General features: G+C 49.6%; 10 protein-coding genes across 10 annotated transcripts; 7 read left to right on the top strand and 3 right to left on the bottom strand.

The window, feature by feature from the left end:
• Nucleotides 1-290: 290 nt before the first annotated feature.
• On the top strand, nucleotides 291-1617 carry P170DRAFT_446518 (aldolase; the record flags this gene model as incomplete). Its single annotated transcript, XM_024850805.1, has 5 exons — nucleotides 291-339; nucleotides 398-585; nucleotides 638-947; nucleotides 1008-1161; nucleotides 1212-1617. 5 exons carry the CDS (start codon nucleotides 291-293, stop codon nucleotides 1615-1617), a joined length of 1107 nt encoding a protein of 368 aa, XP_024703957.1.
• Nucleotides 1618-2473: 856 nt separating this feature from the next.
• On the top strand, nucleotides 2474-3978 carry P170DRAFT_356693 (uncharacterized protein; the record flags this gene model as incomplete). The annotated part of the gene is made up of 9 exons (XM_024844168.1): nucleotides 2474-2698; nucleotides 2750-2913; nucleotides 2962-3068; nucleotides 3118-3186; nucleotides 3238-3290; nucleotides 3342-3428; nucleotides 3481-3664; nucleotides 3718-3800; nucleotides 3850-3978. The coding sequence occupies 9 exons, from the start codon at nucleotides 2474-2476 to the stop codon at nucleotides 3976-3978; spliced, it is 1101 nt and encodes a 366-aa protein (XP_024703958.1).
• Nucleotides 3979-4352: 374 nt separating this feature from the next.
• On the bottom strand, nucleotides 4353-11630 carry P170DRAFT_455596 (putative AAA family ATPase; the record flags this gene model as incomplete). Its single annotated transcript, XM_024851545.1, has 11 exons — nucleotides 4353-5629; nucleotides 5680-6441; nucleotides 6503-7402; nucleotides 7464-7714; nucleotides 7769-8215; nucleotides 8270-8606; nucleotides 8660-9080; nucleotides 9173-10092; nucleotides 10154-10255; nucleotides 10289-10343; nucleotides 10386-11630. 11 exons carry the CDS (start codon nucleotides 11628-11630, stop codon nucleotides 4353-4355), a joined length of 6717 nt encoding a protein of 2238 aa, XP_024703959.1.
• A 467-nt stretch (nucleotides 11631-12097) lies between these two features.
• Nucleotides 12098-13466, top strand: P170DRAFT_357450 (uncharacterized protein; the record flags this gene model as incomplete). The annotated part of the gene is made up of 2 exons (XM_024844220.1): nucleotides 12098-12260; nucleotides 12334-13466. The coding sequence occupies 2 exons, from the start codon at nucleotides 12098-12100 to the stop codon at nucleotides 13464-13466; spliced, it is 1296 nt and encodes a 431-aa protein (XP_024703960.1).
• Nucleotides 13467-14643: 1177 nt separating this feature from the next.
• On the top strand, nucleotides 14644-16712 carry P170DRAFT_356573 (cytochrome P450; the record flags this gene model as incomplete). The annotated part of the gene is made up of 5 exons (XM_024844159.1): nucleotides 14644-15205; nucleotides 15255-15437; nucleotides 15502-15836; nucleotides 15920-16343; nucleotides 16411-16712. The coding sequence occupies 5 exons, from the start codon at nucleotides 14644-14646 to the stop codon at nucleotides 16710-16712; spliced, it is 1806 nt and encodes a 601-aa protein (XP_024703961.1).
• A 214-nt stretch (nucleotides 16713-16926) lies between these two features.
• On the bottom strand, nucleotides 16927-18381 carry P170DRAFT_436450 (EXPERA domain-containing protein). The gene is made up of 4 exons (XM_024849158.1): nucleotides 18041-18381; nucleotides 17820-17983; nucleotides 17519-17753; nucleotides 16927-17456 (listed from the first exon to the last, which is right to left on the bottom strand). The coding sequence occupies exons 1-4, from the start codon at nucleotides 18243-18245 to the stop codon at nucleotides 17368-17370; spliced, it is 693 nt and encodes a 230-aa protein (XP_024703962.1). The 5' UTR covers nucleotides 18246-18381; the 3' UTR covers nucleotides 16927-17367.
• Nucleotides 18382-18635: 254 nt separating this feature from the next.
• Nucleotides 18636-19353, bottom strand: P170DRAFT_436451 (uncharacterized protein). The gene is made up of 2 exons (XM_024849159.1): nucleotides 19263-19353; nucleotides 18636-19177 (listed from the first exon to the last, which is right to left on the bottom strand). Exons 1-2 carry the CDS (start codon nucleotides 19321-19323, stop codon nucleotides 18888-18890), a joined length of 351 nt encoding a protein of 116 aa, XP_024703963.1. The 5' UTR covers nucleotides 19324-19353; the 3' UTR covers nucleotides 18636-18887.
• A 1010-nt stretch (nucleotides 19354-20363) lies between these two features.
• On the top strand, nucleotides 20364-21155 carry P170DRAFT_475016 (alpha/beta hydrolase; the record flags this gene model as incomplete). The annotated part of the gene is made up of 2 exons (XM_024853210.1): nucleotides 20364-20750; nucleotides 20817-21155. 2 exons carry the CDS (start codon nucleotides 20364-20366, stop codon nucleotides 21153-21155), a joined length of 726 nt encoding a protein of 241 aa, XP_024703964.1.
• An 882-nt stretch (nucleotides 21156-22037) lies between these two features.
• Nucleotides 22038-22978, top strand: P170DRAFT_356740 (uncharacterized protein; the record flags this gene model as incomplete). Its single annotated transcript, XM_024844172.1, has 4 exons — nucleotides 22038-22221; nucleotides 22270-22340; nucleotides 22403-22776; nucleotides 22873-22978. The coding sequence occupies 4 exons, from the start codon at nucleotides 22038-22040 to the stop codon at nucleotides 22976-22978; spliced, it is 735 nt and encodes a 244-aa protein (XP_024703965.1).
• An 834-nt stretch (nucleotides 22979-23812) lies between these two features.
• On the top strand, nucleotides 23813-25113 carry P170DRAFT_455598 (aminoglycoside phosphotransferase family protein; the record flags this gene model as incomplete). The annotated part of the gene is made up of 4 exons (XM_024851546.1): nucleotides 23813-23856; nucleotides 23948-23998; nucleotides 24356-24594; nucleotides 24641-25113. 4 exons carry the CDS (start codon nucleotides 23813-23815, stop codon nucleotides 25111-25113), a joined length of 807 nt encoding a protein of 268 aa, XP_024703966.1.
• Between the last annotated feature and the right edge of the window lie 13 nt (nucleotides 25114-25126).

Raw genomic sequence — 25126 nt, forward strand, 5'->3', positions numbered from 1 at the left:
GTCTTAAAGGCCTGAATACAGGAATCGGGTCGTCGCGAAAGAAAGGTCTAGTGAAGGTAGTTCCACTGTCGAGGCACAGAAGATGCGGAATTCCCTTCTTCGGCTTCTCCGCACGCATTGCTTCTCCAACCCGGACGACTCTCATCCGGGGACAACGCATGCATTAGAGTCGATGAGCTGTGATGCTGTACATTTAGTATCGCTTAAAATGTCTACCCAACCCCACTTCATACGGCCCTCATACGCTGCTTCGTAGCTCCCATCATTGACACCATCTAGCGATTTCCAAGATGACAATCACCAACCCCCCAACATGGCTCTACAAATTGGATGAACAGTGTGGGCGAATGGCTTTTCTTCCTCGCCATCTTATGTTTAGAAGCTGACATGCCAGCAGTAAACGTGGACGTTGACTGCATGGATCCCGCATTCACCCTGAGTCTCTTTCCATTCGTTCCCCATGACATGACCAGTAACCAGATTTTGGTGCACGACCAGCTATGCTATCCCAGAAATGATGATCTATTGCGAAAGGTCGTCAAGGAGTGCAAGCAAGATGGGTGGCTGGCTGTCTACACTCGGATGGTAATATCCTGATGTCGACGCTTCAAGGTGTCCGTTCGCTAATACGTCCTAGTCAGTTCTCATGTGCCAGGCAAATATCGGAAACATAAATGGCCGAGTCCTGCTTCAAACGCTCCCTTCATATTCCTACGACACCGAGAAGACCCTGGAGCATGGACGTGCATACATTCGTGAATTCGAAAGAGCCGGCATCTCAAAAGACCGGTTCTGTTTGAAGATTCCGTGCACCGGCCCAGGATTGGCAGCATGTGCTATACTTGAGAACGAAGGAATTCGTACCCTCGGAACAGCCGTGTTTAGCGTCCATCAAGCAATTGCTGCGAGTCAGGCGGGTTGTTTGTACATCAGCCCTTATTACAATGGTGAGGATTCACAAGAATCGGGATATGCTTGACATGCGATCTGACTGTCTTGGCCTACAGAGCTTCGTGCGCATGTGGATCCGAACTTCTGGCCTGAATCAGAAGACCCAGCGTTACTACATCCGATGTCATCACGGCTGATTCAAATTCTCAAGGTCTATCACACATTGTATAAGGAGACAGGCAAGGAGCAGCCATTGGTGAAACTCGCAAGGTAAGGCTTAGTGAAACAGAATACGAGGATCTCCACTTAACTTCGTCCAGTTTTCTATCTCCGGCGGAAGCAATGGCAGCTGGCGAGCTTGGGTGTCAATCCGCCACGATCTCCCATCAGGTCCTCGCTCAGATGGCAAATTATCCCTATGAGCGTTCCAAACAACCAGGGCAGGGAGAGCCGAAGCTGCAACATCCGTATAAGAGGGCATCGTTGACTCCGCAGCGCCTCTACCCAATAGCCGATCTAGACACGCTTGCCAGTCCTCACTGGGATGGCAAACTGCCAAGCACAGACTTGGACTATTTGGTCGATGGAGGAGCTAAGATAGACAAGGCCAACAATGCAGACGATACCACTAGAAAGCGACTTTCTGAAGCATTGGATAGTTTCGTTGCTGCGGAAAAGAGAAGTCAGGCAAAAATTGAAAGTGCCATGGCTTCTATTCAATGCTAGTTGATTCGTGATTGCTTATTTTGGGTCATAGAAAGGTTTTGTGGTTCAAAGTAAATTCAATTTGTAGGAAATTGGCAGAGGGGGGTGGTCCACGATAGAACAATTCAATTGACTAGAAAACAGATATATGAAAGATTGTTAAAGATGAAGCTCTAGATACACGCAGAAAGGCCCTATTTATGCTGATCAAGGCGGTGATCAACTAATGGAACCTCCCATAAAACATGATCGAATGACATCATCTTGGGATAGGTCAGCGGAACGCTCCGGTAGGCATCCGGAATCTCGCTGAATTCCTACACAATTCAGCGTCGAAATATATTTTTGCGTTCTCTTAGCAATTGTTTCGGAGATGAATGGCCCACTGTCGTCCGTTACGGGGACAGATATGTATTTAGGCTTGGCTCAGAAAAGGGATGCAGAAAATCCAATACTACGCTAATAGTGTCAAGTTGGTAACGCAGAAAAGCAAAACAGGTCAACTTGATAGTATCTTGATTATTCTACCAGGGCCTCGGGGAACTAATGGTTCTTCGAAGAATAAGGCGCTGATTTGGGAATCGCTGTGGTTTCAGTTGCGATGCCTCAACCACTGGACGTTGAACCAAGTCATAACAACACACTTCAGTTCGCCCAACAAGCACCATGAAGTAACTGGACGTCCTACCTAAATATCAGTGTGGAGGTGTCCCATTTACAACCGAGCCGACTGCCCCTTGTGGCACTTCCGCATTCCGCGGAGCCATTTCCCAAAAGGGTACCGAACACCGCACTGTACATGAGAGATGCATCAGCATATAATAGGGACCTCACTTCACATGCCTGCTCCCATTATTCGCAGAACCCACTCAGCACAATGTTCGTCAACAAACTAGCCCGACACGCAACGCCCTCTATTCATAGAGCCCCGCCCTTGTTCGCGGTAGCGGTAGGCCAACCCGTTCGAACGGTCGTGACATGGGTGGAACAAGACAACTGGGAGGACCCGCGCGGGCCTTTGGGCATTGAGAGACCTAGTCCGAAGCTCGCGCCTCTCACCTCCGAGAGTCCGTCGTGGCTCAAAGACCTGCACAAGAACGGGGTGAGACCTTCTGTGGATATTGAATAATTCCGGTGCTGACACGTTCATTAGTGGGCCTTAGTGAAGGGGGCAGTGCCGAAAGACAGGGCCCTCAAGTATGCTGACAAGGGCGAGGAATGGCTCGAAGGGTTCAAACTGGGATACAAGCGTGATGACCCGTCAACATGGAAATCTGAAAACTTTCCCAGACATCGTCATGGGGGACTATTCGACCAGTAAGTTATATCAAACTTCCCTGAAGGCTTGCGACTAACAGTGTTTAGCTTCTCTTTTGCCCATGCACAGTTCGTTTGGGACTGTAAATCAGAGCCCGGGGTTCGCGATATCTTTGCGAAGATCTGGGGCACAGAGAAGCTCACGGTATCATATGGTATAGAGTGTTGTGATTTCGCTCGAAGGCATCTTGCTGACCATGGCAGACGGAGGCACGCTGGCTGTTCCGACTCCCGATGAGCCCGGTCATGGAAAGGCACCTTGGCCTCACGTGAGTATCAGAAACCTGTTTCTTCCCCTATGTATGCTGACCTCATTCTAGTCAGATCAGAGTGCCTATCGAGCCTGGCCCCACTGCATTCAGGGCTTGTTGAACCTAGTATGTCTCATGCAATCGTATGCCTTTCCCTTTGCTGACACATTACTTCAGCTTCCAAATGGCCCCGAAGACGGTGGCCTTGCCGTGATGAGCGGTACGGCTCCGCTATTCGAGCAATACTTCAAGGAGCATCAAGCTGTAAGGACCCAAACTTTCACACAATTCAAGCAACCGATACTGATTAATATAGCCCGAGGGTGGTTGGATCAAAAAGGATCTTTTCAACTGGACGGATAAGGAGCTCCAATGGTTCCAAGACCGAGGCTGTGAATGGGTAAAACCCAGCATGGAGCCCGGCGACTTCGTTCTCTGGGACTCTCGAGCCGTTCATTACGGCGCTGCGCCGCTCGGAAACAACAAGCGGATGGCTGTTTGTAAGTCTTTCTTATTTTCCTCAGTGTCGCGGATCTGAGCTGACCATGATCAGACACATGCTACAAGCCCATCGATCTCTTGACGGAGGAGCAAAGAGAACGCAAAGTAGAGGCTTTCAAACGGGGTTATATGACGGTAAGTTGATTAAGTGATTCTGTAGTGGGCTTTACTGATCAAATGACAGTCACACGATCCCACCGATTTTGTCCTGAAGGAGGAGCAAATGGCAGACTGGAACATCCTTCATCCTTATGGGCCGCCGGTCATCAACAAGGCCACTCAACAGGCTATTGGGATGATCCCGTATGATTAATCTCATTTTAAAATTCAAAGTCAATTGGCCTTTTTCAGAGGCTGAGCTCTTTGCTATATTCTCAACCTACTAATGGGATTTCTCGCTTTAAACTCAACTACAGCATTAGACACCTTGATAAATAGACCATAACTCCTATAATCGTAAAGAGACAGATGAAAACAATTCAAATTCCCGCATGGACATTCTTTGGGTAGTGAATTGCTTCAAAGCAATAAAATGAGACATATTAGTTGCGCCTGGTTCGATGTCTAGCAGTTGCAAGCTCCCGGGTAGGCGAATTGAAGACACGTTGTTAATTCTACCATCCAAAATGACAATTTAATCCCTGTTCACATGACGACAGGCTATTGACCAAGCAGAATATTTCCAGATCAATCCGATCCAATTCCAAGCTGTTGGTTCGAAACAAAATGAGAACCCCCAGCACAGCGATATCCGTTAGACTGCCGTATCCAGGCATATCCCATACAGCAAACACCCATTTTTCTTAGCTTGTGCTGAGCCTTTTGTTCTTTCTGTTGTTCAAGCTCGGCTGCTTCACGTTTCCTACGGAGGATTTCATGGAGGATGCGCTCTTGTTCGCGACGTTTCTTCTCATTGTCATCCTCATCAGGAGGGCGCTCTTTCGACGACTTCTCATTCTTTTCAAGCTCTTGGACCCTCCTTTCGGTTTCTTTCTCCTCTGCAGCAAGTTCCTGGTAGCTCTTTTCACGAGTTTCATTTTCGAGCTTGTCTCGCTGGAGCTGACCCCAAACTGCGTCCGACACCCCTGCGTCTCTGGTCGTGGTAGCCTCGACTTTCGATAGCTCATGAACTTCATCCTCTGGTTGCTGATCTGTGTCCACATTGCTGCCAGTATTTTTGTCTATTTCTATCAACGATGGGGGTGGAGGTTGGTGATCAAGATGAGCGATTTGGCCTTGAGATCGGGAATCACTTCTTCCAGTTGACTGTGCGTTCTGGCGACAGGTTCTTTCGTTGATCATATGATCCAACTCCGCGATGATCAGGCCTTCATCTATCACGAGTGTTTTGCCTCGCTTCTTCCGAATCACCTTTCCGAAAATGCCCTTCGCCAAGGTCTGCACGTCTCTTGCATTCGCCCAGTTTTCAATGTTGCTCAATGTGGCAAAACGCGTGTACAGACCGTTTTTGAAATCTTGCGACATCAACTCCAAGACACCCATGTCGAGACTAGCGCGCCTTTCCGACAATCCTTTCTTTTGGACTTTGAGCAGGGTGGTCAGCAATTGAGTGCAGTCATCCGGACCAAGACCATTGAATTCGACCGACTCAGGGAACCGACTTGTCAGGCCAGGGTTGATTGCCATGAGTCGGTTTATGTCCTTGTCGTAACCGGCCAAGATAATGATCAGCTTTTGGAAGAATTTAGGCTTTGTGATGCAGTCCACAATTTCATCCATGGCTTCTGTGGCGAATTGCCCTTCGGCCAACCTATATGCTTCGTCGATCAAGAGCACCTTTCCCAACGCCTTCTCCAGCTGTGCTTGGGTTTTGGGACCAGTCTGCCCAATGTACTGCCCGATGAGATCTGTTGTCGAGCTTTCAATCACTTCTGCAGAACTAAGAAGGCCCATGTCATAATAGACCTTCCCCATCCTGCGGGCAGTCGATGTTTTACCAGTTCCTGAGCAATCTTAGCACCTATACTTCCAAATGATCGCTTTGAGTTCATACCTGGTGGGCCCTTGAACAGAAAGTTGAAAGGAATTTGCTCTCGCGGGTCCATGTCCAGTTCCCGCATGTTCTTTACAGTCTGGCAGTATCCTTCTAATTGTTGCACGATCTTCTCGCAGCCAACCACCCCGGAAAAGAGCATCGGAATATTAGTGCCCTCGCGATCAGCGCGACCAAAGTCTGGGTCAAAGTCCTCGGGCTCCAGTCGAGAAGAGTCGCCAGAAGCTTTCTTTTCCGAAAGCCGGCGCTGGTAGCTTAACTTCGCAGCGTTCAGTAGAATGTCGATTTCACCGGCGTTCCCGAAGTTTGAGCGATTGCGAGCTCGTGCCAGAACCTCCAATGCGGCCTTTCTACCCTGTGGCGAAGACTTGAAACCTTGCTGCTTCAACTTCAAGTCCATGATCTGCCCCATCTCGTGATCCGTAAAATCCTCAAACGTGAAGGCCGAGTCAAGTGGAAACCGGCGAGTTAATCCTGGGTTGACGTTCTGAAACATGGTTCTCATCTGATCTTCATATCCAAGAAGCAAAACACAGCGATCATCCCCTGGCGTACTCTGAACCTCTGCGACAATCGTGTCAACCACCGCAGTTTTGTAGATGTCACTTTGAGCACCCCCTTGGGAACCGGTCCCACCGTAAAGCCCATAGGCCTCATCGATTACCAGGACCTTGCCAAGTGTGGAGGCCAGGATGCCTTTGGTGTTTTTCTCAGATTCGCCCAAGACACTGCCAACGAAGTCTGCTGGGTTTTTCACAACGACTGCAAGCGACGGGGTGTTAGGAGGTGGGCGAAGAAACAAAAAATGAAAGAACTAACAGACCTTCACCAGTAGATAAGAACCCAATATCCACCAAAATCTGGCCATAAAGCTTTGCGACCGTGGTTTTCCCAGTCCCAGGCGATCCCAAAAAGACACGATTGAGCGTGAATTCCAAAAGTGGCTCCTCATTCAATTCGCGATGGTAGTTAAACTGTATGCTGTCTAGCAGTGCTTTGACGTTCTTTTTCACTGTACTCAATCCAATCATCGATTTCAATTTCTTCCACGCAGCGCACTTTTCGAGCGCGGCGGAGGGCTCGGGGCCGATCAAATCTTCCTTGGTCAGATAAAGATCATCTACCACCTTTTTGTGCCTTCTGTCCTTCTTCAAACGGCGAGCCTGGCGCTCGAATATGCGGGAGCAGGCATTCTCAACGGCACGAGCATTCGCAAAGCCCTCTTTTCCACGCTGTCGACCCAAGCGCCGTGCGACAATCCGGCAATACAGCCCTGTCAAGCTTCCCTCGACTTTCATCCTCCCAGAAAACTTCTTTTCAATCTGGTATGCCAGAATGCGATTCAGCTCACTGTCGGTATAGTCGTCAAAGGCGAACTCTCGGGGGAAGCGACTCGGTAACCCAGGATTATGCGCGAAGAACTTTTCCATGGGCTTCCGATACCCAGCAAGGAGTATAACTACCTTCCCGGTGAGCTTTTCGGACTCCCCTAGAATGAAGTCGATCACCTGGGATCCTGGAGAATTTCCTTGTGCTAGTTGATACGCTTCATCGATGAAGAGTACACCGCCCCCGTTTGTGAGGATGTCATCAACCAGCTTCTGGCAGCCCTTCACACCATCGTTCGCTAGTCGTGACCCGGTCGTCTCGGATATGAAGCTTCCAGGAAGGACACCCATGGCAGTGAGAAACTTGGCATACAGGCCTGCGACGGTTGTTTTTCCTAGTATCAATCGTTAGCGTCCTTCAGAGATCTGCAAAAAAGAAAAGACAAAAAGACTAACCCGTTCCCGGGTTGCCCAGTAAAACTGATCCGTAACGTTCGCTTTTACAGTCAATCCCCTGCCTTATCGCTGTGTCCACTTGAGCCTTGATGTCCAGAAACATTTGTTTCACACCTTCAAGACCAATCATTGCCATCAGGCTATCAATTTCATCGCTTTGTGCTCCCTCGAAATCTTTCTGGTGTTTCCAGTCCTCCTCGGCAGGTGACGAATTGTCGGTACCAACAGGATCCTCAGTATCATGAGATGAACTGACATCAGCTCTTTCGTCTTAAGTGGTATGGGCAGGGGAACTTCTATTCGACGCGGAAACTGGCTGCTGGCTGCTGACTTGGCTGTTACCTTGGGGATCATGTGCGTCCGCTCGGTTCGAACCGTTCTTTAGCCTATGAAGCTCTTGTCTCTGTTGCTCAAGGACACGTTCTCTCTCGTCCCGGTCAGACTGATCCTTTCTCTTCTGTCTTTCGTGTTCAATCTCATCTTTGATAGCGTCCAGCTTGGCCATGTATCCTTTCTGCAATCGGTCGCGCTTAGCCTCCAGGTCGGCATCTCGCTTCTCTCGTTTCTCTCTCGCTTTGTCCTCGGCGGCGCACCTGTGGCAATCCGCCTTGACCTGCGAACATGCCCGTGCCATGCGATGCTTTCGTGGGCACTCCCATTGTACTATGGTCCGGCATTCCATCTGCGAATGGTCTGATAGCTGGTGACACCTGTATGGGCAATCGTGGACACCACAATTCAATTTGACTCCACTGTATTTGTTAGCAGTTAATACTTGAAGCTTTTTGCATAATCAATTATCATACCAAGGCAAATGGCACCCGCCATCGGGGCATTGCGTATCGAAATCTTCAGGTGTGCAGATAATTGCTTTGTGGTCAGGATGCTGCTCGCATTTGACAGGAAGACCGTCATGGAGATGATTGCCCGCGTGAAGTAGATTGATGAAAGGACGCCAAACCTCCTTTCCTTTTCTGCTTCCAGCAAATGTCTCAATATTGCCAATCATGATCAAAATGTTTCGGGCGCGAGACAATAAGACGTTCAGGCGTTGCTGAGCCGCCATGAAACCGATGTCGCCGTTTTCGTTACTCCTCGTCAGCGTCGCGACAACGATATCACTTTCCTCTCCTTGGTAGTTGTCTAGATTGTTTGGTCAGCACAAATAAAAATTCTTTAATCTCACATGGACTTACCAATCGTCGACAGCTTGATAGGCCGCTTTTGATTCTGCGCACTAGCCTGAGAGAGCAATCCGGCGCGCACGAGATTATGGGCGTCCAAATCATTCAGGACTGGGTCTGTCTCTCTGCGAAGAATATCTCGTAGAAGGTGCAGCTGGCCCAGGTACGGTGTGAGCACAACCAATTTCTTTGTGCCATATCCCTGTTGCCCCAAGTATCGAACAATTTTCAACACCATCTCAGCTTCGAATTTATTTTGCTTACTCCCCCTGGTCACTGTGTCGCGATCGTCGATATTCTGCAGCTGTTGCTCTGGGTTTGTGTGGTTGATAAAGATGACCCTATCTCGCAGGCCACGAGGGACCGGCCGATTCTTTGTTTTCGGATCATCAAGAAGACGGGGGTAGGAGAGAGTCTTGATAAAGGAGGAGATCTCAGGGCACATGCGGTGTTGAATGGCCAAGGTAGAATGGGGATAACCAGAAAGAACTAAACGTTCGAAAAGTGACCGGTTGAGATCGTAACCATGCCCATCTCCACCGACAGACCGTAGTTGTTGATCTTGGGTCGCAGCTGTTGATGGTCTCCAATGAGAATCAATTGTTTTGTTTCGGGTCCCAGTGCGGTCAGGATATGCGACTCCAAGATTTCGCCAGCCTCTTCTAGAAGAACAATCCCCGGAGACGCAAGTTTGATTGCTGCAGTATTCATCGCGGCTGCTGTGGTGATGCAACCTATGATGCGCTTTGACTGAAGGATTGAGCGGGTTTTCTCGTCCCAAAGATCTTCAAGTTGACTCTGATAATCATCTAATCGCACCATCTCATTTCGAAGATTGGCAACCTGTTCCTCAAGTAGCGTTTGTATCCATTCATTGACGTGGTTTTGACGTGTTGATGGATCCATTCTCCATACAGCCACAGATTCATCATCCAGAAGCTCAGCTGATTTCAGTTCATGACTTCTGCCGGAGAGCCAGCGCTGGTACAAAGTCTTATGCGTGATTCTTTTCCCGTCTCTTCCAACGGTTACCATTCCCCGTTCAGTTCGTGGAGGGCAAAAGGCACGAAAGAAGTCTGGCTGTTCAAATTCCAGATACTCAAGAATGTCGCCGATAGTTGGTTTGGCGTTCTGGTACCCTTCAAAGGAGCTGCGAATAGTTGTCTTGGCTTCACTGGCTTCTTCATTCAAATTGTTGATCACGCTCCAGCTCGACGCAGACCGCCTATACGTAGAGCTCTGCTCAGAGATTTTCAGAGGCCACGTGCGGTTTGTGGACTTTGACCCTAGACGAACCATATCCGATGGTCTAATTCCGATATCAAGAAGGTCTTCCAAAAACTGGTCCAGTGCATGATTTGTGTAGCACATCACAAGGATCTTTTCTTCGCTGTAACTGTGGAAGGCCTTGGCAAGAAGCGCGCCAACGAACGATTTTCCAGTCCCTGAATTCAAATCAGTCTTTCTAAGTCACTGTCTGCTGCTTGCATAGAAGGTGGCGCTTACCTGGTGGCCCCTGGATCAGACTCACGCTTTGGGTCATGCCAGAAAGCAACGACTCTAATTGCGCAGAGTCAAGGTTGACCGGATTTGGAGTCTTCAATATCCCTTGGATATTACCGTTGTTGATACCAGTCTCACGTATGCTCGCAGTAATCGAAGATGGCACGATTTCGGATGCTGAAATGGAATCACCCTGTTTAAATTCAAGAAGGTCTTTAACCAGCGATAACTCTACCTTCTCCTGAATGCATCGCAGAATAGGCTCGTAAGCAAAGACCGGTGCATCAACCAGCAGGAAGCTAAGATCACTGTAAAGGTGAAGATACATCAGCGTTTTCGACAGGGCGTCAGGTCCAATGACACGCAACGAGATCAAGGGCGGCGATTGGCAGAGCAAATCGATATCTCGATCCAGTATGCAAAAGGCAACGATCTCCACACCACGCATCAGACATCCAAAGGCTTGATGAGGAAGATAGTTTCGATTGTCCTTCAGGAACTTCTTTCTGTCAGCTGGCTTTCTGCTTATCAAAGCCCCCAAGCCTGATTTGCAAGTCATTGCCAAAGTACAAGGTCGAAGTCGGTTAGCATCGCCATACTGAATGTGCTTAAGCGTTAGATCACACAGAAGAGGTGCGATCCGACGACTCTTCTTCTTGCCTCGAGCTACTTGAAATTCATCTTTAATCTCGTACAACATGTCCTCTCGAAGAAGCCGAAACTGATTGTCGAGGTGAGCAACCAGGCGATTCTCAGAGGCGACTTCCATTATCTCCTCTGCTCGTCGATAGAAGGGTTTTGCTTCAGATAGGAATTCGGCTGACGTAGGGTATATGGCGATTTCACGGAAGTCTGCAAAGTCATTGTCATGGCGACCACCAGGGCAGAAGTTAGAGTTGATGATCGCCAACGGGTCGGACGATCTCATCTGGAGGTAATGTTTGATCTTATAGCCATGGTTCCGTATTTGGCCGGAGGGGGACTGCAGCAGTGAGCCATCGTCCACCACCTTCTGGGCATCGTCGACGATATTTAGGTGACTTGTGCTCGCAGAGGGTAGACAAAGTAGCTCTTCCAAAATCCAGGCGAATGCAAGAACGGAGCTTTGGTCTAACTCTCCAGATAGAAACCCTTGCAAGAGAGCGTCCCACAGTGTTCGTGGCTCTACAATGAGCGTCAGAAGCTTCTGTAGGATGCGACCGTTACATAACTGCTTGACAGTCGGGTCGGCCAAGTAGATGATGAAACTGGAGGTGTACTGATTGACAAATGCGGGACTGATGTTGAAGCGTATGCTGGCATGCACCGCGCTGCGTGCTGAAGGGCTCCCAATGATCCGCTCGACGCAATAAACATGGTTGTTTTCTTGCTGAACTGCTTCCAAGAACAATTTGGAGCTCTCCTCGTCTGTCACATTGCGCTGTCCAGAAATAACCAGAGAAAAGAACCTGGCAAGTCTGGTCTTTCTATATTGACTCATTGCAAAATACCAGGGAGATTCGCTATGTAAAGTTGATTGTGGGATCTTTTGAGAGAACGTGGTTCATTTGAATGTGGAGGATGGGTCAAGGGGAAAAGACAAGCGACATCAAAATATGATAGATGGCAACTGAGCGCCCCAAAGCAAGCAAACGCCTAAGAAGGTGGCTGACGCGTCAAAGGCCCTGATGGTGAATATGCCTGGCCACTGCTATCCAATCATTCATGTACTGTACTGAAGGTTACCCAACAAAGGCTGCCTAGGCGGTATAAAGGTAAACTCTGGGTTGACTCTACCACTCCGGCCTTCTTCCTTCAAGAATTTGAGTCATCTTCTTGTTGAGCTCAACGTTGATCTCACTATTCTGTTTAGACAACAACCCATCCGTCGCTTCTTTTAGATCCTCCTACTATCCCATGAGCAGGGGCTATCACAGTGGTGCAAGGATGACAACCGATGTTCCAAGCATGTCTCAGCCTTCTTTCCGTGGTATCATCGCCAATATCAACAGAGATCAGCTCATTGGCCCCACTGATTCCCCCAGCAATGACGCTCCATACATCACAAACTGCAGAACCCTGGCTTCGTATAACTGGCTTGACAGAGTGAAGCCGACTATGCTCGTGCCAGGTAAGATAGATTGTCTCGTGGATAGTCATATGCTATTTCTCTGGTTGCACCAGCTGATAACCCATGGAAACAGGGTCCCCACCGGCTTGGACTCCCCTCAAGAAGTCTATAACGCTTTCGGAAGATAGTGGGACGTATTTCCGTGACAAGAATGCGGCTCGTTTTGCATCGTACCCACTTCAGCCTGCCATGGAGGCAATCATCAAGCAAGATCCTGGCTTTGACTTAGACTCCGTTGATCTTGTGGCCTGTGGGAGCACTCTAGGTAATCTTCTTTGTTTCGTGCGCGGTCTCGACGTGAAGTTCAGGATCCTCGTGGAGGCAGTTGGCTCGACAGTCTTCTTTCTCCGTCGGGATGGCTCTCCTACCGATGTTATCCCTGGAGTGCGTGGTTTCGGTCACACGTTTCCGGAGTCTTATACCTCCTGGGATAGGGCTGTGAAGGGCTCCGAATCTCATCAGCGCATAGTTCAATATCGATTTGGGGATGTCGAATGTGTGGTACGTTTCGAAGCAGACGGATATCTTCCCGACCGCTGTGATGAACAGACAAGTGCTCCGGATACTTCGGCAAATGATCATTCTGCTCTTCCCTCGCTCTTACAGCAAACTACTGTCAGCTCCCATGAGCCTGAAGATACGACGTCACTTACAATCCTCGATGGAGGACACAGCATACCTCAAGCGGCCATCTTTGATCTCAAAACGCGGTCCTTCAAGCGCAAAGATGATGACATTCTGGCGGAGATAGTACCTCGTCTCTGGGTCTCCCAGATCCCAAATTCCGTGCTTGCATTCCACAGGTACGGCAAGTTCCACGATATCCGGATTCAAGATACCCGACCTGCCATCCAGGCATGGGAACAGAAGGAATCAGAGACTCTTCGGCAATTCCATGGCCTTCTGGGGCAGCTCATTGGTTTTGTTCACGGACAGCCGGACGGACGCTTTGAGATTGTGCGAGAGGAGCGCGGAGATTCTCTCGAGCTGAGGGAAGTCACGCCTAGAGTGAACCATGTCATCCCCGACGAACTGAAAGAGCAGTTGTTCGCCCGATTTTATGACGCTGTTGAAGATACGGGGGACCTTTCAGACCGGTATGCTGAAGATGAGGATGGTTCTCCGTCTTGTGATAGCGAGTCAGAGAAAGATTTTACGGCTTGTTCGGCGTCGTCATGCGGGTACTGTGGCAGATGCGGCTATTGATTTGCAATTTACGATGATTGACGAAAGTGCATGTCACCATTCTTTCTTTTTTTCTAGTGCCTCTGAAGTTTCTTTCTTTTTTTTTCTTTTTTTGCCTTGCTTTGTATGAGAGCTTCCTCGTGTCTGGTTCTTGGTGGCTCAATTATTGAATGTGGGAAGTTGTACATGGACCTCATATAGCCGAGGCCTTCCGGTCACTCTTTTCTACTAAATGTGATGCGGGGATTTTAATTTTATGATGTTTATCCAGCTAATATTGGAGTATGTTTGTTCTAAATTGACCTATCGATAGTAATCAAAAACCAATCCCACTTCGTATCAACCTTGCTTGGTAATCGTACGCTCTATGCGAAGCTTTTAATTCCCATATAGCTAGAACGTTCAATTCGACTCTACATACATATACATGTGCCGAATCCTTCCCCAAGGCTCTCTCAGCTCAATCTTCCACCCTTCAATACTCCCCAGCTGGGAAGGGCGCCGATGACGTACATCAGAGAGCAATCACATACCTGATCAACCGGAACCTCCCATTGAGACAGCTCGAATTATGTCATCCAGAGCTGCGTGGTTTGCTCTGGAGATAGGGGAATCCGGTACGCTCCATTAACCCACTGGTAAGCAGAAGCCTTTGGCGAAGACTTCCGATGCAGACCATCAGGCAGCGCCACGCACCTGTCTATAAAATCCCCATCAGCAATCATCCTCATCTCTTTGTTTCTTCTCTCTCAACCAACCTCTACCAATGAATTCTCTTCTATGCAAACTTCTTGTATCCACCTTATCTCAGTACAATCCAATCTTCATCATGTCATCCGCTCAGCTTGCTCAGTCCCTTCAATCTCAGTTGGATGCCATCCAGCCTGCCTTTCTCAGAGTCATGCACTCTGCTTTGACTCAGGTCCATAACGCTAAGAGAGTTCACGAACCCCTCCTACTTCGTGCTTTCCAGGCTTTCCACGATTTCTTCCACACTTCCATGTATGCATCGCAGCCTGCCGGGGTTGCTCAAGTCCTTCAATCCCCGATGGACGTCATCCGGCCCGCCTTTCTGAAAGGCATGCACTCTGCCTTGACTCAGGCCCATGGCGCTAGGAGAACCTACGAGTCCCTCCTACTTCGTGGTGTCCAGTCTGTCCAAAGTTTCTTCCGCACTTCCATGTATGCATCCCAGCCTATGGTCACTCGAGTCCTTGTGCCTACCAAAACCATCGCCCATCCCACACCTGTTCAGCCCCTCGATTACCCTGTATTCTCTGATTCGGTTGGAAGTCTTGACTTGCTTGAATTTGTCGAACTTCTCCTTGTCACGCCCTTTCGATGGTTTGGCCTATTCATCACGGGTTGTTGTAACGCTCTCATCGGTCTTGCTGCTACACTGTTCTGCTCTGCAGGCTTCATTGTCTTTCTGGCTGGTATCATCACTCACTTGGGGTTTTTCAATCGTGGAGAATGGGATCGGTTCTCATCCAAGATTGCATGGACATTCCTCGGCCTCGAATGGGCAGCCTCGCTGATCTTCTTTGGCATCGGCCGATGGCCCTTCACTCTATTCCTGAAGCTCAGCGTTCTCTACTTCTCAGGAATTGTGTGCAGCATGTTGGCCTACCGGGTCTTCTTCCATCCGCTGCGCGATTTCCCGGGACCACTCATGTCGCGCATGGCTATGCTTTGGCGATGTTCATCGTTCGAGACTGTATGGAATGATCATCGACGCTTTGGTGACTTTGTTCGTGTCGGTAAGTTACTGTTCAATCATATAAACTAGCCTGTATTAACTCCCTCTAGGCCCGCGGGAGGTGTCTATCAACAACGTCGAGGCTTTTCACCAAATCCATGGACCCGGTGCCCCTTGCATCAAGGGTCCAATTTATGAGTGTAACCCCGAGCGCACGTTGCGTCGTTCTCACCAATCCCGGATGTACAAAGCCCGAAGCTCAATGTGGGCGAAAGCACTTGGTCAAAGGAATAGTAAGTGTCGGCCTGTCTTGTCTCTTAGAGCCTCCCTTAATACAGCCAATCTGACTATTCATAGACCTGAATGAATACCAAGTTATCTTTCGCAAGCACTGTGCTACTTTTCTTCGGTGCTTGAAAGCGAATGCAAATTCTCCGTTTGACATCACTCTGCTGCTCCGGTACTTCTCTTATGATGTGATGGGTGACATGGTCCTGGGAAGATCCTTCGGTATGATGAGGTATCTCAAGTCTCGTTACGTTCTTATCCAGCAGGACTACGTGCAAGACCTTGCGGGGACCTTCAAATGGGCTCCGTGGCTATCATCTATACTGAAGCAAGCGCCATCGGTCAATTGGATACGGGGTCAATGGATCAAGATTTGTTATGCCTTGATCAACAAGCGGCACGAGGTACGGATAGCTTTTTTATTTGCGCTTTCAGCTTTTATCCTTTGTCTTTGACGTTGCTAACCAAGGCCTCGTTACCCCAATAGCTCGCTGACAAACGTGGCTATTTGTTCTCTGCGCTGCCGAGCTACACACGAGAGGGCGAGGAAAGGCTACCGTTCACCAACACGCTGCTTGTGCGTGATGCGGACCTTGCAATTGCGACCGGTACCGACACCGTGGCCTACACTCTCTCGGCGTTGATCTTTCTCCTTGCAACGCATCCCAAAAGCCAAAGGCTGCTACGGGATGAACTCACCAAGGTTCCGCCCGACAGCTCGAGGTTTTCGGTCCATTATCTCAGGCACGGCGCGTCTTACCTGAATGCATGCATCAAGGAAGCAATCCGGCTGTATCCGGCTATTCCTGGCGGCATTCAACGGTTGACGCCCCCTGAAGGTATGACCGTTGCAGGGAGGTATATCCCAGGAAACATGATAGTCTCGACGTCTATCTGGAGCATGCATCGAGGTAAGCTTCTTCTTCCTGCTATTCGTTCCGATAACATGCATGAATTCTGACTTTGAGGTTGCAATAGACCCACGGTACTTCGTCTCTCCGAACGAGTTTATCCCCGAGCGCTGGACGTCTCGACGGGATCTCGTGCTCGAGCCGAGGGCCTTCGTGCCGTTCCTCACCGGGCCGTATCGATGTCCCGGGCGACAGTTTGCGATGCTGGAGATGCAGATGCTCGTGGGCTCGATCGTGCATGGGTTCGACTTTCGGTCTGGGGGGAGTCACCGTCTCGATGATTCGAATGTCATCGCCAACCCCGGCCCGGACGAGGCCTTCGTCCTTCGGTTCCCAGCTCATGCAGTGTTATTCACCCCAAGGGCTTAAGCCCTTTTGGAAGGTGAATTCCACCGGCTGTGGACGGGAATGTAGCCCAGCGTGCCAAGGGTCACCCTCGGCTCATCAAGCTCAGTGGTTGAACCGGCACATTTCGGGCTTCATTCTCAGGGTGGTCTCGTCGGGGTCGGTTCATTCTTTTGTCTTGTATTTCTTTTGTTTTTTCAGTCATTCTTGTTTTTTTGTTTATTTTCTATCTCTGTACTTTTTTGTTTATTTGTCTTGGCCTCGTCTGAGGTCATAATCCAATAGGAAAAGCTGCGGATCTTGACTATAGCATGCCATCCATTTAGACTAAAGCTTTCGCTGCTACTCCCCAGTAGCATAAATGAATAGAGGATCTGGGCTCTCTCCAAAATCATTTTCACGTTGTAACTCCACCGTATTCAATCTTCCTCGCTCCATGACAGGATCTTGGCGCCATCTTTTCTTGTGCAATATCAGGCTGTCTTTACCTAAGTTCGGTTGTCACAAGGTCGAGCTCTGCGTCTATCTTGTGGGCATTTCCATGGCCTATTATGTAGTAAATCCAGCCAATCCCTTGCAGCACACAATTCTGCGCGCTGAAGTAACAAGAGCCATCATAACAGGTCCTCGCACCCCCCGTGGGACCTCTTCCTCAGCGTATCTTAAATCCCCTGAATTTTCATCGCTTTTTCTTCTCCTCCCCTCGATCGAGCTGTGCATCTCTCGTGAACACCCTCGTAATCTCCTTGACACTCTGCGTCGCATAATCTGTCCCAGGAATACCGTCAGCGCCCATAATCACCCCCTCAACCGGAAAGAATGCAACTTACAACTCCCAATCGCCATCCAAATAAAATTCATAAAAAAGTAATAAAACCAGAAATAATACCCCTCCGGTCGACAGAAGGGGGTTCCGTCCTTATACAGATCCAGCAAGCTAGTGGCATAGTACAGCACGTCGCCGTAGACCTGGCCGGTCGAGAGAATGAGCTGACACGCGTGGCGAGCCGGATGGCGGACCAGAATAAAGTAGGCCGTCGCAAAGGCGAGAGGGCCCCAGGCAAACTTTGCACGTTGTCAGTTTAAATTCCTGCGAGGCTCAGCTGTAAGATATAGTTGATAGATACTTACGGCAGTGACGGCCTCCATGCACACCAGGAAAGTGTCGGAGATCAAGTAGCGAGAGTCGGAAAGAGAATATTCCTTCCATAGCTGGCCGAAGAGCGTCTCCGAGCCGGCCAAGCTAGGATGTTTGATAACGAAGTATGCCTCGAAGAAGAGGTGGATGCAGCCGGCTATTTTGATTATTTCAGTCCACTTAGCAGCGCAGTCTTTGTGGGCTGGTTACTTACTCAAGCACATCCAAAGAAACGCCAGTTGGTCCGATTTACTCGCCGTTGGACGGACACGTCGGATTATGATGAAGCCTGCACCCAAGGCAGACATCCATAGGAGAGCGAACCGAAAGATCAAAGAAAAAGCCGTGTCTTCATTCGGTAGGAAATGCGGGAGAGCCAGGTTCGGGGGATAGTAGTCATGGGGGATTGATTCGGACATGTTGGCGTGCTCTGTTTCTAGCATTTTGCCTTCCTGTATCCCGAGTCTCAAGAGCCAGAGATAAATTTAAAATCACCATGATTAATAACTGCAAAGGAGCAAGCATATAAATATAGGAATACCACAGTAGAGGTTGATTGTGTCGAGTTCGGTATTCCGAGTTAGGGCAGGGATAAGTCCGCGGACCCCGAGATTCGGACGCTGCAGGAACCGGATCAGACCATAACCAAAAAGTCGAAGCCTAAAGCTTGGCATAGTAAGCTTGATTTACCCCTTTTGATATGCGATAGACAATGCTTAAAATACCTTCTCCTTGATTGGTGGTCCAAAGAGTTGGTTGTGGGGAAGGACGTTTTCATGACCGGAGAATGAGGGATATTATTAGTTGTTCTTACTGGGTGTTGCCGAGGGAAGAGGACCTGTGCCAGCGTAGTCGTTCTGGTTTCTCACGGCATTGATGTCTTCGGGATCTGAAGTGGACATATCATGTCCAAAATACCGACATCTGACGAATCACATCTCCTTCCGACTTTCTGTTCATATGTACACCAACAGTTGCTATACTGAAACCCGCAGCAGCACTGCAAACAAACCACGCCATACATAAGAAATGCAACGATTCTCACGCAAATAGAAAAGAAGTTATGGACAAGCCCTAATCCCCCTGCACGCCTCCGGAGGATCCTCCACCTCAAACATATACCTGTCAGTGTGGTCCAAAAAGCTCCTCCGGTACTTGGGACAACGCCCGGAGGTAAGCAAGTTGTTCCGACAGGACCAGTCACAGGCATATCGAAAGAACTGCTTATTGCCGCGCACATCCGGCACACGAACAATCATGTCATTGATACGACTGGCATAGTTCAAGCAGTCGGCGCAATAAGCGACCGGGTCTGCATCTGGGACTCTGTGTTTGGAGTAAAGGAGGATACCTGGCAACGAGTCAGTCGAATTGATCTGTGCGTCCGGTGGCTGTGATTTGGCAGATATCCGGGGGGGAATAGATTCACTACACACCCAGTGCTAGTAGGAAAAGCGACAGAAAGGTGAGGGCGAGGTGCAGGAGGCGCAACTTCATGACGGGCTTCCCTTGGCGTTTACATTCCGGAAGGTCGAGTTGCGCAGGGGATGAGGGGTGCCTGAGGACAGGACCTAGCCGGTTTGAGCCTAGCGCGGAGGTCACCACTATGCTCACGTGCCAGATGACATAATGTCCCCATCAGGACTAGCGTGTCGACATCAAAGCGACCTTTCGTCTTCTCAATTGCTTCATTCTCCAGTACAATTCCGCTCTCAAGAACCGAATCGCAACGTTTCTACCAGATGAGGGATGTAAAATGAAGTTCACGTTGTGATAGACTAGGTTTCAGGAACCTTATATCCAGATGCCACCTCCCTCGGCTACACGCGAGACTAGCGATCTCGAAAGAGTCCCAAAAATGCGCCATATCAATGTCATTGGATGCATCTGTACTTCCGAAGGCATGTCCGACTGTCTCTCGTCGGGCCGTGGTATTCTAAGCCGGCAGCATCCACGGATGTTGCTTCCGAACCCGAACAGCAATCCGAAGCGTTCGGAAGCCTGTCTTAACTTTGAGTTTGTTATTGGCACACGTTGAGTGTATGACGATGAGAACCTACTCCTCATTTACCCCGCGATATCTTGGGTCACTGCTGCAGATCTTGGTGTCGCAAGTCGGGATGGTCCTGCTTGACTCCCACCAAAGCGGCAGTCTCAACCGCAGATCCCCATAGAGAGAAGGCCGTAGTCGAGATCTACGCACTTACGGCCAGTCAACAACCTCCGCCGTATGCTCGGATCACCTCTGGAGTCCTCCACACAGGCCACTTACTGAGAGTACGGAATAGGACACATACAACCCCTCAGTGACGGCTGGATGTTGATCTCCACCACAAAAGCCAAGTGGGTCGAATGCTTTCCGTCTGGCACCATCATCGAATAGCGGAAATGCCCAGACAGCAAGGGTCAAGCGTCCATGATTAAATAAAACCCATCCCTGTCCCATTTAGCACGGAGTTCATGCACGTCAGCCAACTCAGCTCAATTTACTCGCTTTACGAGCAGGGATTCGACTCCAGATTCAACATAGATCCAAAATGCCCTCTTCTCTATCTCCGCCCACTATCTTGCTGATCCACGGCGCCTGGCATTATCCCAGCCTCTACGCCCCATTCTGCAAGTCCCTAGAGGCTTTGGGCTACGAAGTCATCTGTCCCCGGCTCCCCAGCTGCAACGATGCCGTGCCGCCGACAAAATTCCTGCATGACGACGTCGGGCTGATCCGCGACACGGCACAAGCCCTTCTTGATGAGGGTAAGCGTGTCGTCGCAGTCATGCACTCGTACGGTGGAATGGTGGGCACCGACGCTTTACAGGGTCTGCCTCTTCAGCACCTAATCTACATGACTGCGTTTGTGCCTCCTAGCGGGAGCAGCCTAGCAGGGATGTTTGGGGGAACGCTGCCGCCGTTCATTACGATCGATGTAGGTGTTTAATCTCGATTCAGTACGTAACGAATTTGGGTTTTCACACACTAACTTCAAAATCAGGAAGAGAGAGCCATTCTTAAAGTCCTCGACCCAGCTCCTGTTTTCTTCAACGATGTCCCCGCCGCAGAAGCCGCAGACTGCGCAGGCCGCCTCGTCGTGCACCCCAAATCCACGCAATTCGATCCCATCTCGCACGAAGCGTACCGCGACATCCCATCGACCTATATCATCTGCGATAAAGACGAGGCGATCCCTCCCATGATCCAGGAGCTGATGATCTCAAATGTCAAGAAAGCTGGTGTGGAAATGGCCGCCGAGAGACTAGATGCCAGCCACAGCCCGTTTCTCAGTGTTCCCGACAAGACGGCCGAATTGGTGCGCAGAATTGTTTCGAAATAGACACACAGAAGAAAGGGCAGATGTGGACACTTTCGTTTTATGAAACCGTAAATAGATTGACCGATTCCACATGTCTACTGCTAGACGAACAGTGTCCGTCACGGAGCGATGTAACGGCCTCCACTAGAAAGGAAGCCACAGGCTTTGCTAAGGAGTCACTACGAAGGCTAAGTTGGCACTAGGTCGCCATAAATTACGCATGAGCCAGTGGGTGAGCGCTTTCCAGCCGATGGCTCCACCCTCCCCGATCCTGATCCTTCGAGCCAAAAATGCGATGAAGCCATCAGCCCCTGCCCCTGGACGCTTGAAGCAATTCTGTGTCGATCGCTCACGCCTGACGAAAATTAACTATGTTCCCAATGCAGTTTGTTTGAATAGTAGGAATTGTCTCGTTTTCCAATTTCGCAGGGCTCTACCAGGCTATGTATTAGTGCTAATAAGCAATCGGGTATAGCCACAATAAACGTCTCGATAACCACGGTCTCGTCCCACAGCCAAGACAAACTACTGCTGCCACGAGAAAATTGAGCAAGAGCCAACAACTGAAGACCCAGGTCCTCCAACGAGAACGTCTGAGATGCCATCCTGATATCGACCCACCGCTCCACTAATAACCATCGAACGATCAGGTCGGACGGACCTCGGGCACGGAGTCAATTCGCTCCAGCTGCCTAACCTACAAATCGCCAGATTCATGAGTGGATCGGCAACCAAACAACCAGGATGACCCGTGCAGGATGCAAACTTAAGTTTGAACGCGGGTTGTCGCCTGGTTTACGGAGTTTAGTGGTTCAGATATTCAAACTTAACCTTTCTCCTTGCTCGCCCTCGGTCCTGCTTGGCTCGTGATGCGCGGCTTCACGCCCATACTGTACAGTCGTTATGGGAGCCAACGCTCGCGGACAGACGTACATTGATGTCTCCTCCGTGCTGGTGGCTCTTTCGACAGCGATTGTGGCTGTTCGGATCGCGGCACGATGGATCAAATCGACACTGGGATGGGATGACTATGTCATTTGCATATCAATTGTGCTTGCGTATAGCATGCTAGCAGAAGCCGTCTTTTGTATGCCTTTCCTTCTTCAAGAACCCAGGATGAACCTAACTCGACAAGGGGCCCGAGATGGCGGACTAGGAAAACACATGACAGACCTCAGTGATGAGGAAAAGGTCACATTCCAGAAAGTAATTATTTCATCTTCTCTTCTCTACCTTTCCGTCTATCCCGTCACTAACTGTGAAAAAAGTGTTTCTTCGCCAACGAAATCTCGTACACCCTCCTGGTCCCGTCTATCAAAATCTCCATCCTCCTGCTCTACCGCCGCATCTTCCCCGTTCGCAAATTCCAAATCGCCAGCTGGATCGTCACCGGCCTCGTCTGCTCCTGGTGCCTCGCGGTCTTCCTAACCGTGTTAGTTCAATGTCGACCGATCTCGTTGAACTGGGATAAGTCGCAGGAGGGGACGTGTCTCGACGCGAAGCAGTTCTTTTTCGGCAATGCAATTTCAAACCTGCTCATCGACGTGGTAATTTTGACGATGCCGATTCCAATGGTCCTACAATTGCAATTGCGCACGTCGCAAAAGCTGACTATTCTGGGTATTTTTTTGCTCGGTGGATTGTACGTCACCCTGTTCTTATTCCCCTTCCTCTCCCTCTCTTTCCACTCTTTATCTGCAGCCAGATCCAGAGCCGTGAAACTAAATGTTCAAAACAGCGTCTGCGTCGCGAGCATCATGCGCGTCGTGACCCTCAAGATCTTCCAAAACGAAGACACCTCCTGTACGCCCCTTTCCGTCCCTTCTCCCAGACTCCATCTCTAACAAACCCAGACTCAGTAATGGAAGCCGCAACATGGACATTCGTCGAGCCATGCGTCGGTATCATCTGCGCGTGTCTACCAACGCTGCGCCCGCTCGTCCGCACTCTCTGCTGCGACATGCACTGGAGTAGCAAGGACTCCGAGCAAGCGCCGGACCCGAATTACCGAATGCGACGTCTCTCGAGCTATTCCAAGCGGCCGGCCGCGGCGCAGGATGCATCGTGGAGTCAGGATCGGTTGCATGATGAGTATCCGTTGACGAAGGCAGAGACGGAGTCGGGGATTGGGGTGAGGGTGAGATCGGAGGGGAAGTCGTAGGGGGACATTTGTTCAGATATAGATTTCTTTGAATAGATTGTTAGACGTATATGCTTAAATCGTTCCAGTATTCCCAAATACTTGGCCATACTAACACGCCTAATATTGCTGGCACAATCGCACGCAATTAAATGGAGAAAACTTGCCATCACTTTTCAAACCAGATTCTTCAAGTGGGTTAATTTGTTTTCTGTAAACTTTCTACATTGAATGGAGTGATCGATTCCGGTGGCTAGTGATAGACCGTGTTCTGTAGAAGCGCGGGACACCGGGGTCTATCGTGGTCATCTATGATACCATGAATGATCTAAACCAATAGGCTCTACCCTTCTTTTTGGTTTGTTTCTCTTTTTGCTCTTTGTATTTCATGCTTGACAGCTTACCCTTTCGTACTCCCGCAAGTCGATCGGGTGCTTATGGTGGAGGATTGTTCAGGAATATACAGTTGTAAAAGGAGATACCCGAGATATGCAACAATTATTCGACTCTTCAAAACATGGGCTGACCGGGTTACTTTATGGATACTTCCATACGGAGCACTATCCATACAGAAGCAGTGGCGTAAGAAATCGTTTCCATCAATAGGGAAGACGGAGAAGTACATCTCTGCCTGAAGTATCAGGCTGCCAGTAACTCGGTGGGTCACCCGCAGGCCAATCATAACCGAGTGGATTTTGCCGACCAAAACAAAGACGGACCTTGGGTAGGACGGAGCATAATTCATGAATTATATCATGCTTCGTAGGAGACGGTAGCTATCAAGTCTATCCTACTAATTATCATCGCGTCGTGCAGCCGAATGCTGCCGGATCTGGCCGGTGGTCTCGTGACCTGGAGGGTTCCCCTGAATGTATTGCACGCTCTTCCACTTCCATCTTAAACGCGCTCGCCATTTGCGACAAAACAGAAGAAGTTGACCACACTGCACATGGTATGAGCAGCTGATAGCCCATCCAATTATATTTTCCGAGCATGCAATCTAAATGTCGGTAACCAGGGAGAATGATACGACCTCCCGCCCGACGGCGGTTCTCCTGCCGACTAGACTCTAGATAGGGAGGAAATTATTCGGCGAACTCGGGCGCGGTGTGGTTCGAATAAGTCGGACAAGACTAATCAAAGGACCATGTCGAGAGTCAGAGCTTGCAGCTTTGAAATATGTGGCCGAGCACACCTCGATTCCTGTGCCCAAAGTCTACAAAACCCACTACTACCAAGATGCGCTCTACATCGAGATGGAATATATCCGCGGATCGACACTCCAGAGCGCTTGGTTTCGAGGGCACCCAAAAGAAAGCGGTCATTTCTGAAATCGCCGGTTACGTTCGCCAGCTTCGGAGTCTAGAACCGCCACGAGAAGAAATAGTGGCATCGGCAGCTCTCAAAGGGGGCCTGGATTTACGCATTGGGCCACGCCCGTTCGGTCCATTCGATACTCACCAAGACTTCCACGCTTACGTTCGGGGAAACCTGGCGATCGAACACTGTACACAGACATTTGGGGAAGAAGTCACTAAATGTCATACTCACAAGTACCGCAGCTGTTTCACTCACGCCGACCTGTGTCTTCGGAACATTATGGTAGACAACGGAAAGGTCACTGCCATAGTAGACTGGGGATTTGGCGGATGGTATCCCGAATATTGGGAGTATACCAAGGCACACTACGGTCAAATCGATCTACCCGAATGGTACGAGGGGTTAGAATCTGCTCTCGATCGATACGATGATGAATTGCTGGCCGAGCAGGTCCTCTGGGAGCAATGCGATGAGCCTGGCTTCATTTGGGAGAAAGCGGATATGCAGAACCCTAGCTAAGGTCTGTCGGCTA

The sequence above is a fragment of the Aspergillus steynii genome (genome assembly GCF_002849105.1).
Source record: "Aspergillus steynii IBT 23096 chromosome Unknown P170scaffold_4, whole genome shotgun sequence".
In the NCBI taxonomy this organism is placed as follows: Eukaryota; Fungi; Ascomycota; class Eurotiomycetes; order Eurotiales; family Aspergillaceae; genus Aspergillus; species Aspergillus steynii.

Coding starts and splice junctions, on each gene's coding strand:
- P170DRAFT_436450 (XM_024849158.1), bottom strand. CDS start 18,245: ATGTCCGAATCAATCCCCCATGACTACTATCCCCCGAACCTGGCTCTC. Junction 17,754..17,819: donor GCATGGAGGCCGTCACTGCC/GTAAGTATCTAT, acceptor CAACGTGCAAAG/TTTGCCTGGGGCCCTCTCGC. Junction 17,457..17,518: donor TTGGATGGCGATTGGGAGTT/GTAAGTTGCATT, acceptor TTCCTGGGACAG/ATTATGCGACGCAGAGTGTC.
- P170DRAFT_436451 (XM_024849159.1), bottom strand. CDS start 19,323: ATGAAGTTGCGCCTCCTGCACCTCGCCCTCACCTTTCTGTCGCTTTTC. Junction 19,178..19,262: donor GCTTTTCCTACTAGCACTGG/GTGTGTAGTGAA, acceptor ACTCGTTGCCAG/GTATCCTCCTTTACTCCAAA.